General features: G+C 36.2%; 1 protein-coding gene across 1 annotated transcript in view; it reads right to left on the reverse strand.

Annotated features, from left to right (window-relative positions):
• Positions 1 to 11,417: 11,417 nt before the first annotated feature.
• PPP1R1C (protein phosphatase 1 regulatory inhibitor subunit 1C) overlaps positions 11,418 to 11,862 on the reverse strand; it is a 187,534-nt gene continuing 187,089 nt past the window's right edge. Inside the window, exon 5 of the mRNA XM_042781042.1 lies at positions 11,418 to 11,506. Coding sequence (XP_042636976.1) covers positions 11,418 to 11,506 — 89 coding nt within the window. The remainder of the gene's footprint in view (positions 11,507 to 11,862) is intronic.

An 11,862-nucleotide genomic window follows, 5' to 3' on the forward strand; every position in this document is an offset into this window, starting at 1 on the left:
CATACACAGAATTCCTGCTCATGCTACAAAAACATAATTTTTAAAAATTTCATTTAGAAATCAGCTTATTTCATTGAATTGCTCCTATGTAAATCCCACACTGACAATGGAAATGTGTAGCTCAAACTTGGTATCATACAGAAGTATAGCAAGCAGTAGTGAAATTCTTATCTTAGTAATAATTAACCTTCATGTGTTTTAATTTTTAGGCTATTGAGTGTGTTCAAAAGCAAGTAAAGGACACATATAATGTTTAAAACACTTCACAGATGTAATAAGTAAGTGACAAATTCAAAATAAGAAATCTATTTCCCATTAGGGCAAAAAAAGAAAGATGAGAGCAACATGTGGTAATGTAATTAGCATGATTAGGAGAACACATCCACAGAATTTAAGCTGCAGGGAAAATGTAATGGGAAACTCGCCCATCTACTGCAATGGGTTGAAAAGTGCTAGTCTCTTTAAAATTCAAAGAAGAAAGAAAAGCTATTCTCCTGTGATTATTAAAGAAATGTCCAACTTTCTGCAGGCTATTGACTCCTGTGAAGTTCTTATTGTCCTACTACTTTGCTTCATAAAGAGACATATTGTACCACTGCTACTTTTGAGAAAAATGGTACTTTGAAACTGTGATTAAACTCATTTTTCAGCTTGAGAAGAACACCAGATAGAATGTTCCTTTTAGTTCCTTATTAAGTAACATATTGCTCTTTTCAGTGCTGTAATACTTGTAGGATATTCAATAAATAAACATTTAGGTCTGAGATAATTATACTTAATTATTTTCACAGTTTTTGTATACTAAGTTTGAGAGGCAATGGAGAAGCTCAATATCTTCAGCCAAAACAAGAACAGGAGCTAACTGTGGAACAGACCATCAACTGCTCATATGCAAGTTCAAGTTGAAGCTGAACACAATTGAAATAAGTCCACAAGAGCCAAAATATGACCTTGATTATATCCTTCCTAAATTTAGAATAAATGAAGAATAGATTTGATGCATTGAACATCAATGACCAAAAACCAGAGGAATTACGGGATTACATCAAGAACATCATACATGAAGAAAGCAAAAGGTCATTAAAAAGACAGGAAAGGAAGAAAAGGCCAAAATGGCTCTTGGAAGAGACTCTGAAACTTGCCCTTGAATGGAGAGTTGTTGTTGTTGTTGCTTTGTGTCATCGAGTCGGACTCGTCTCATAGCGACCCCTCCTTCGTTTACCGAGGCAGTATCGCTACAGAAGTAGATTGCCCAACCTTCCTTCTGAGGAGTAGCTGGGGGTTTGAACCGTCAGCCTTCTGAGTAAAGGGAACAAGTGACAAGATAAAAAACCTGAACAGAAGATTTAAATGAGTAGCTCAAGATGACAAAGTCAATTATTACAATGAAATGTGCAAAGTCTTGGAGTTAGAAAATCAAAAGGGAAGGACATGTTCAGCCTTTCTCAAGCTGGAAGAATTGAGGAAAAAAATTAAGCCTCGAGTTGCAATACTGAAAGATTCTATGGGCAAAAATATTGAATGATGCAGGAAACATCAAAAAAAGATGGAAGGAATACACAGAGTCACTGTACAAAAAGAATTGGTTGATGTTCATCCATTTCAGGAGGTGGCATATGATCAAGAACCAATGGTATGGAAGGAAGAATTCAAAGCTTCACTGAAGGAACTGGCAAAGAACAAGTCTCCAGGAATCAATAGAACACCCATTGAGATGTTTCAACAAATGGATGCCACACGGGAGGCACTCAATCAGCTATGCCAAGAAATTTGGAAGAGAGCTACCTTGCCAACTGACTGGAACAGATCCATATTTGTACTTGTTGCAAAGAAAGATGATCCCAAAAAATGTGGAAATTATCAACAATATAATTAATATCACATGCAAGTAAAATCTTGCTGAAGATCATTAAAAAATGATTGCAACAGTATGTTGACAGAGAACTTCCAGAGACGCAAGCTGGATTCAGAAGAGAATGTGGAAAGAGAGATATCATTGCTAATGTCAGATGGATCTTGGCTGAAACCAAAGAATACCAGAAAGATGTTTACTTGTGTTTTATGTACTATGCAAAAGCATTTGATTGTGTGAATCATAACAAATTATGGATAACATTGAGAAGAATGGGAATTCCAGAACACTTAATTGTACTCATGAGAAACCTGCACATAAACCAAGAAGCTGTCGTTCAAAGAGAACAAGGGGACAGAGCATGGTTTGAAATCAGGAAGGGAGTGCATCAGGGTTGCATCCTTTCAACCATACTTATTCAATAAGTTTCACCAAATTTATTCAATTGGTATGCTGAGCAAATAATCCAAGAACCTGGGTTGTATGAAGAAGAACATGGCATCAGGATTGGAGGAAGACTCATTAACAACCTGAGATATGCAGACGACACAATCTTGCTCGCTGAAAGTGAGAATGACTTGAAATACTTACTGATGAAGATTGGAAACTATAGTCTGCAGTATGGATTACATCTCAACATAAAGTCCTCACAACTGGACCAATAAGCAGCATTGTGATAAATGGAGAAAAGATTGAAGTTGTCAAAGGTTTCATATTACTTGGTTCCACAATCAACATCAATGGAAGCAGCAGTCAAGAAATCAGACGATGCATTGCACTGGGAAAATCTGCTGCAAAAGACCTCTTTCAAGTGCTGAAGAGCAAAGATGTCTCTTTGAAAACAAAGGTGAACCTAACCCAAGCCATGGTATTTTCAGTTGCCTCATATGCATGTAGGAGCCGGATAATGAATAAGAAAGAACAAAAAAGAGTTGATACTTTTCATTTGTGGTGATGTCGAAAAATACTGAAAGTACAATGGGCTGCCAAAAGAATAAACAAATCTGTCCTGGAAGAAATGCAGCCAGAATGACCCTTGGCAGCCAGAATGGCCAAACTTCATTTGACCTACTTTGGTCTTGTTGTCAGAGGAGACCATTCCCTGGGAAAAGATATCATGCTTGGTAAAGTGGAGGGTCAATGAGAAAGGGGGCGGCCCTCAATGAGATGGACTGACACAGTGGCTGCAACAGTGGGCTCAGGTATAGCAAGGATTGAGAGGCTGGCACAGCACCAGGCAGTTTTTTGTTCTGTTGTACACTGGGTTGCTTCGAGTCGGAGCTGACTCGGTGGCAGCTAACAACAACAATAAAGTCTGAGAGTGGTGAGAACTATTACTCCTCAATTCCTGGATTTGGAATGGATAAGCAAAAATACAGAACTATATGAAATTATTTTTTGCTTTTTATTTTATGGTTTATTAAAAAAAATTAAAAGTTTGATCCATTGTTCTTTAATAAAGATTATGTTTAAGATTTTTATAAACTTAGCAATTTTTCTCCTTTTTTAAGATATTAAAGTTTATTTTTAAAGTGTAGATCCAAAAGGTAGGAAATGATAAAATTTGTTTAAAAATTGAAAATTTTGTCACAATTCCTCTTAGTTTGAAGTCAGTATCAAAGAACTGAAGTAGAACTCATATTATCTTTCACAGTCCAGTCTCAATAGCATAATTATCCCCCAAGGCTTTATGTCTGAAATATAGAAAGTTTAGTTCTAACTCATGGAAGCCATCTCTAAGAAGATGCAATTTTCTGTCCTAAAAACTTCTTGTCACAATTTCTCAAACAGATCATAATGTAGTAGAAGGGCTTGGTGGATTATTGGTTCATTTATGACCACTCTTTTTTTTTGTTATTATTATTTTCTTTGAGCTCTAGCTTTCTTATCTGTAAAATGAATCCTACCTGTCATACGCATTTTATGTAATTGACTGAAATAATGTAAGTGAAACCACTTTATTAGTTGTAAAGAATTAAACAAATATTTACTAGTATGATAGTAGCAACAATAATAGCTTTTTCATTTTTATATTAGATGCTTACATCAATACTTGGCACACAGTAGATTATCAAGATGTATTTGTGGAATTAAATTGAATCAAAACTTGTGAAATTAGAAAAAGAAACAAAAGAAGAAATAAATGTAATAGATTTGAAAATACAAAAGGAAATACATTTGAAAGTCTCCCAATTGGAAAGGAAGGCTCAAATTCCAGAAATTAGGAAAAGTAGAAATAAATCACTTCAAAGTCACTAAACTTCTTAATTTTCCATTTAGTTGTATAGAGAAATAAATGAAAACAAAGGCAAAGACATGGCAAATAGTGCAGTATAAATAATTAGAAACAAAACACAAAAAATGAAGTAGAGAAAATTTTCTGAAAAACATGTCAATTTTTACTTGTAAATATCTAGTGCTTCAGAAGGCTATCTAGCAGGGAGCAAATCCACCTCCTTGTTGGAGGGGGTGGCGGTGATTATTTTGTGTTTGTATTTTTCCAAGATCAAGTATAAACACAACATTGACAAGTCAGCTTCTGGTTGTTATCAACCAATTTTGCAACTGGAGAAGAAAAAGAGAATAGCTGCTCCAGGACACAGTGGAAATTGTTCTGGAGAATTTAATACCATGTCATGTAAATCTCTCTAAAGGGAAAGATTCTCGTATGCAGCACTAACTATCAATGACGCTTGTGTGTTAGGAAAGAGTAAATTCTCCAATTAGTGATTTACAGGAGGAAAGTTTTCCTGGGAGGACTTTTAAATCTTAAAAACAACAAAAACAATACATAATTCTTTTAAACTGATTATCATTTTTCAGGTTATTTTCTAAGGGGAAGTTAAAAAAATCAGAAAACATGATTAGTCACAATGCTAATGCTAATGATACATGCATACATGTGTGTATTTCTAACTCAAATAATTGTATTCTGTTTGCTGTCATAAAAGCACACAAAAGTACCCCTCCCTTCGTCTCATCCTCCCCTAATACTACTGCTGTCTATGTATTTCTATCTCATTTTCTCTCCATTGATGCTTGCCTGCAGCTCCTGAAAGAGAATTGGAGGGGAGAAGCACAGACGTTAGAGCTGGAGGGAATCTCATAAGATCATCCGATCATCTCCCATATTATTGATTCTCCACATTTCACTGATCAGAAAACTGATTCCTAGAATGTGTAATCCCCTGAGTTCTGATAGTGTAGTGGTTAAGGCATTTGACTGCTAAGCAAAAGGTCGGTGGTTCGAGCCCACCACACCAGCTGCTCTGAAGAAGAAAGATGAGGCAGGCAGTCTGTTTCCAGAAGGATTTACAACCTTGGAAACCCAATAGGGGTCACCATGAGTTGGAATCGAGTCTACTGTAGTGAGTTTGGTTTTTTGAAAATGGTTAAAGGATACACCCAGTTTCACAAAGCTAGGATAAACAAGAGAAGTCACCCACTGCCACATCATCTTGGCTTAGTTTCTTCCAGCAATTTACTCGTATCTAAAATGACCTTTTATCTGTGGGAATATTCATCCCATGGATTTAAGGACTTTATTTCTGTTGTTGATGCCTGTATCCCTGACACCTAAAAACAATGTCTAGTAAGTTATAGGAAATTTTATGCATGTTGATTGAATGATGAACTAAAATTTTGGTCTTTTGGTTTATAAAGCATAGTGGTTTCTTTTGTTCCCTAACTTGAGGAGCTCTGGTGATACAGCGGTTAAAGCATTGGCTGCAAACCAAAATGGATCTACCAGCCCCTCTGCCAGAGAAAGATGAGGCAGTCTGCTTCCGTGAAGATTTACAGCCTTGGAAACCCTATGGGGGCAGTTCTACTCTGTCCTATAGGGTTGCTATGAGTTGGAATCTACTTGATGGCAGTTTGGTTTTGGTTCTTAACTATAGCACCTTATCCTGTGAAAAACACCATAGAACTATTAAAAGTATGTCAATTGTTCTACTTAGCTACATGCTTGTTATACAATTTATGAAGTACATGCATTTTTAAATGGCAAAATATCTAGTTTTAATGTTTTACTGTTCACAATTCCTTGTTATGCAGAATTAATTTGGCTACCTTTAGATACCCCAAGAAGGAGGAAAGTCCCTGAATTCTGTTTGCTTGGGAAGTAGATAGAGTGCAAAACAAAAAATAAAGAAGGGTCCAATACCATTTTAATCTATTTTCTCTAAAGAGTTCTTTCTTCAGTTCTGCAAGCTGCTTTTAATTCTCTTCTTTGTCTACTTTTCTTTCTAACCCACTTTCAGATTCATCTTCCTTCTATAAAATAAGCCTCCATTATTGGCCTAAAACAGATTATTAATGCAGTGTGGAAAGTGGCTACACCCATGCCTGTATCCACAAAATGAAGGAGACTAACAATATGAAGATCAAGAAAATATCTATAGATCAATAACAGCCTCTTTAGAAAAGGCGGCCAGGCACCTCTTTCTGCAACCATGTAGATTATTGAATTTAATTCACACAACATATGCTTACCCCCATGGCAATGTGAATTGTGCAGGATGTTTGTGAAGGTTAGTGCCTTAGTTACTTACCATATCATTTAAAACCAAAGATGTCCCCTCCATAATTTTCCAGAAGCTCTTCTTTCTTTGATAGATTTTTTCAGACGGTTAAGATGTTCTGAGATCTGAAAGTTTAACTTTTTTTTGACAGATTGAATATTACAGCAACATAAACATTTCTATTAATTAGTATACATGCTGGGGCACTGAAGATTGGTTTTTGGAATAAGAGACCTAAAAAATAAGTAAGAGCATTTCTTCCCCCATTTCCCTTCCTCAGAAAAGGCAACCACTCAAAATTACATATTAGCACAAACACTTTAATGTAGGTAGATATTATTTTTCTATTTTTGCTTTTAAATGTGGCTGAAGAAACAGATAAAGCCTTCCTTCTCAATGAAATGTAAGTGGCTTATTTATGATTTCATAAATCCATATAGCTTTTAAGAAACTCTATAATAATTATACTTAAGTATTTTTTATAACAACACTTGAAAACCAGTGCTTCCAAAACTTCAGTCAATTATGGCACTTTTGCAATTTTTGGATATTTATCTATACTATATTAATTAAATATTTTCATTAAAATGACTTTAAATATATTTGCATTTTAAATTTGCCTCATGCTAAACCATAATAGCTCCAAAATCATGGATTATGGGTTACTAGTTATGCAGTTTTCTAATAAACATAATATTTATAACTACACAAATGAAAATAATTTGTCCATGGACAACAAAAAAATCATATCATAAAAAGCACAATTTAGAAAACATTGGCATATAATGAATTAAAATTAAAAATCAATAGTGAAAACCTTTTAAGGACATAAATTAGTCTGAGAATTTTGGCTTTTTATAAAGAACTTTTCCCTGGAAGAAAGACAAACAGGATATAACATTATTTTATGATAGGAAGAACCCAGCCTAGAATCCTGACTTGTCCAGCTACTCTCCTTGCTTCAGTTTCCTCAAGTATTAAGGGAAAAGAAAATAATCTCCAGCTTACGTACCTAACAGAACCTTTCCTACATTCAGCAATAAATAATTGAAGAGGATGCAGAAGCAAGTGGCCAGGATGATGAGAAAATGTTTGGACGAACTAGTGAGGTTTTAATGCAGAGTTGAGACCACTTAGGAGATGACATCAACGCCTTCTTCAATAGTGGAATGATTGCAATATGTGAAAGAAGTTCAATTTATTCTGAAGGTTTCAAAGGTAAAAAATAGATGAAGGTATAGGGAAAGAACATTTAACATAAGGAAGAACACTTAGAACTTTTTGCTTGGTTTGGGGTGCAACTGGACTTACTCAAAAACAACTTGTCTGTGATGTTGAAGAGGATCATGCATTAGATAATATTTGGATAGATGGCCTCTGAGGTCCTTTCTAAAACTAATAATGATAATAATGTTTGTTGTTGTCATTGTTAGTTGATGTGGATTTGGCCCTTGACTCATGACCACCCCATGCACAAAACCGGACAGTTGTGATCCAGAGTTTTCACTGGCTGATTTCTCAAAGTCAATTGTCAGCCTTTCTTCCTTGGCTTTCTTAGTCTGAAACCTGTTCAACATCATAGCAATGGGCAAGCCTCAATCGACAGCTGGTTGTGGCTGTATTTTAGGTACTTTGGCCATGAATTAAACCTAAGTCTTTCACATGGAAGGGAAGAATTCTACCACAGAACTATCACTGCCCCTTAATGACAGTAATAGACACCAATGATTGAGTGCTCACTAAGCTGGGGTAGGCATTTTATAGATCTTACAGGGTAGGAGGCATGATCATCCCCATTTTATACATGGAGAAATGGTGTCTAAAATCTGGTAGATGTTGATTTGAACCCATGTCAGGTTGACTCACAGCCCATCTACTAACCATTACATTATACTACAAGTATGGTCTGTGAAATATAGTTTTTGCTTTGTTTTGGTCAGAACATTTCTTTGCTCATTCAGCCAAACTGAACTTTTTGTAAAGTATACTTGTGTGAAAAAAAAACGAAACTGAAAAGCTATTATCTTAACTGGTCCTTCAAATTTCTGAGAAAGCCAACACATTTCCTAAGGAAAACTTTAGCTTTTAATTTTTATCTCTTTGTATTTTGAGTGTGGATAATAGAAGAAAACAGCATTACCTCAGGAAAAGTTATGCTTTTAATTTTGTTCTCTTTGTGCTTTGAGAATAGAGAAGAGAATAGAAGGATCCAGAAACCATGCTGTTTATTTTCCCAAATGCTATTGAAAATAGGCAAAAGCTTTGGTTTCTTTTTGTTTGTCTGAATCCTCTGAAAAATATTTATGAAAGTGTCTGTTAAAGGAAAAGGAGGGGCGATTTTATTTGTTAGCACCTCAGGGTGTCTCAAATAATCTCAAGGGGTGTCTGGATATTTTCCAAACACAAATAACTTGGTCAGTAAAAAAAAAAAAAAAAAAATTGACTTAATCAGATTTGTACCAGAAAGAAAGACAGGAAATGAAACAAATAGCCATAGTAGGTGGTCTGGAAACTTCAGAAGGAAAAGTGAGACAGACCAACAAGGAGGGAGAGAAGAAAGAATAGAAGGAATGGGAGGGAGCAGGAAAGAGGGAGGGAAAGGAGGGAGACAGGGATGGAGGAAGGAAGAAAGTAGAGGAAACAGTAACTCACTCACATTGGACTTCTAGTCCTCGAAATGTTTTGCATGCATTTCCTCCAGGAAACTAAACTATGAAAAATGATTTTATCTCTACTGTATTCTCTTATGTCGTTAGGTACTCTCAGCTTGATTTCAACTCATAGCAATCCCATGGGACGGAGTGGAACTGCTCCGAAGCGTTTTCTTTACAGAAGCAGATTACCGTGTGTTTCTCGCACAGAATCTCTGGGTGGGTCTGAACCACAGCCCTTTCAGTTAGCAGCCAGCGCTTAACCGTTTGCACCACGCAACTCTCTGAATCTCTACTTCATGAGACATTCAAATTTAGAAACGATCGTTTTCCTTCCCTGAATCTTGCTATAAAGATCACACAAGGGAGTTCACATTTTTCTTTCTTCCTGTCCCAATTTCCATCTTTACTAGCTTTTAAGGAATCTTTTCATTTTTTCTCATACATGAAACATTTGAATCTCAGTAATATTGTCAAAAGAAGCCCTCTGTGGTTAAGCTCTCAGCTTCTAACTGAAAGGTTGGTGGCACGTACCCACCAGCTGCTCTGTGGGAGACAGATGTGGCAGTCTGCTTCCATAAAGATTAAATCAAAACCACACTTACTGCCATCAAGTCAGTTCTGACTCATGGCAATTCCCATTGGGTTTTCAAGGCTGTAAATCTTTACGGAAGCAGACAGCCTCCTCTTTCTACCACAGAGCGGCTGGTGGGTTTGAACCAGCAACTTTTGGTTAGCAGCTAAATGCCTTAACCACTGCACCACCACAGCTCCTTTAAAGATTATAGCCTTGGAAACCCTGTGGGGCAGTTCTACTCTGTCCTATGTTGTTGTTGTTGTTATGTGCCGTCGAGTCAGCCCTGACTCATAGCGACCCCTCCTTGGGTTTCCATGGCTATATCTTTATGGAAGTAGATTGCCTATTCTTCCTTCCAAGGAGTGGCTGGTGGGTTTGAACCACCAGCCTTTTGATTAGCAGTCAAATGCCTTAGGCACTATGCCACCTGAGTTCCCATATGGTTGCTAGGAGTCAAAGTTGACTCAATGGCACACAACAACAAAATCATCAATGTGGGAAACAAATTGGCCATGCCTCCATGCCCACTAAATTTTGTAGTATGAATATTTTGCACTTAGGGAATGTATGATCAGTATTATTCAGAAGCCAAAACTTTGAATTAACAAAAAACTATACTTAACAAATACACAGTATCTTGGAGAACTTTGCCTTTGACTTAAGCTTTATCTTCTCTGCCAGTTCTATGTGATCTTTCCTTCATTTTCATGACTCCCGTCAGAGTTCCTTTCTAGGGATAACTTGATTAAAAAAAAAAAAGTTGTTCAGTTAATGAATGAGTGAACATATGTATGAATTAATAAACTTTATTTTATGATATGGAAAGTTTATAAAGTGCTAGTGATTCACTAAACTGCAATTAAAAATAGATGTTGTTGTTGTTGTTATTTGCCGTTGAGTCGGCCCCGACTCATAGCGACCCCTCCTTGGGTTTCCAAGGCAGTATCACTACGGAAGTAGGATTGCCCAACCTTCCTTCCGAGGAGTGGCTGGTGGGTGTTGAACCGCCAGCCTTCTGGTTAGCAGTCAAGTGCTTTAGGCACTATGCTACCAGAGCTCCTTAAAAATAGAATAGATAGTCCATATTTAAAATGCTAGCTCCCACAAAGGTGCTGAGATTTGTCATAGTGTATTTCAAATTTAGTATGTTTTTTTCCTTAAGAAGTAGACATGTTGGACAACATACCTCTCACCACTTAGCAAATGGAAAGAATTCTGTTTCTTTAAGTAACTTTTAATGTCTTCTTGTTGGAGGGAAAGGATGTTTAACACTCTACATCTTATATAATGTGATCTTTTTGCATCAGCAGATCTGGCATTTTGTCATCATTTTGGAATCACTACTGCAACATGACAAATGTTGATCTTAACTTTAAAATCCCCTTTTCATTAAATATTTCTCTTTAAGTTAAATGCAGGCACACACTCATGTCTAAATGTATTTAATATTTATTTTTTACTCTTAAAGTGATGCTATTTACATTTGATCTTAGAAGGCAAATCATATGAGTAGGATATCAAGGATTAAGCTTTGGCAGTATTAAAGTTAGCACACTCACATGTTTGCAAATTTCTAAGTCATTGAAAAGAAAAGTCACCATAAAATAAAAGTTTATTCTTTGATTATAAGTAATATGGAACATTTTTCACTTAGTTCTAAAGTTCAGTCAAGGAGGGCTTCCCAAACATGTGCTACTGGCTTATAATTGGAGTGCAAAGATGAAGAATGCTTCTGGAAGTCAAGCAGTGGGGTTCCACGGGATCTTCAGAAAAGTTCATAGTTCTATCATTCCCAAGAAACCTTCTTGCTGTAATTAATGGTCCCACTGCTCCTCTCTCTCATTAACACCTTCTTCTTCTTCAGGGAATGCTGATTCATTCTGGCCTTTCAGATGCTTAACCCCTGAAATTATAAAAATTATAGTCAATTTAAGTGAAATTTTTTTCTGACACATTCACTATTTTGCTGCAAAAGGTAAAGAAAGTCAGTAGAAAGTTTTCCATGGTGTGTATATGTTTTTCTTCAGGAATCTCAACAGTGCAATTCTTTTAATTCACTGAGCTCTCTCTCTCTTTCTCTTTCTTTCTCTCTCTCTCTCTCTCTAAATACATATACGTATATATACTTCCGTAGTGATACTGAGTCGGAAACTCAAGGAAGGGTTGCTATGAGTCAGGTCTGACCGGACAGCACATAACAACAACAACAACATATATGTATGTGTATGTGTATATGTATATATATATATATATATGTTA

The sequence above is a fragment of the Orycteropus afer genome, unplaced genomic scaffold (assembly GCF_000298275.1).
Source record: "Orycteropus afer afer isolate SDZICR_OR568_19922 unplaced genomic scaffold, OryAfe1.0 scaffold00001, whole genome shotgun sequence".
Classification (NCBI taxonomy): Eukaryota; Metazoa; Chordata; class Mammalia; order Tubulidentata; family Orycteropodidae; genus Orycteropus; species Orycteropus afer.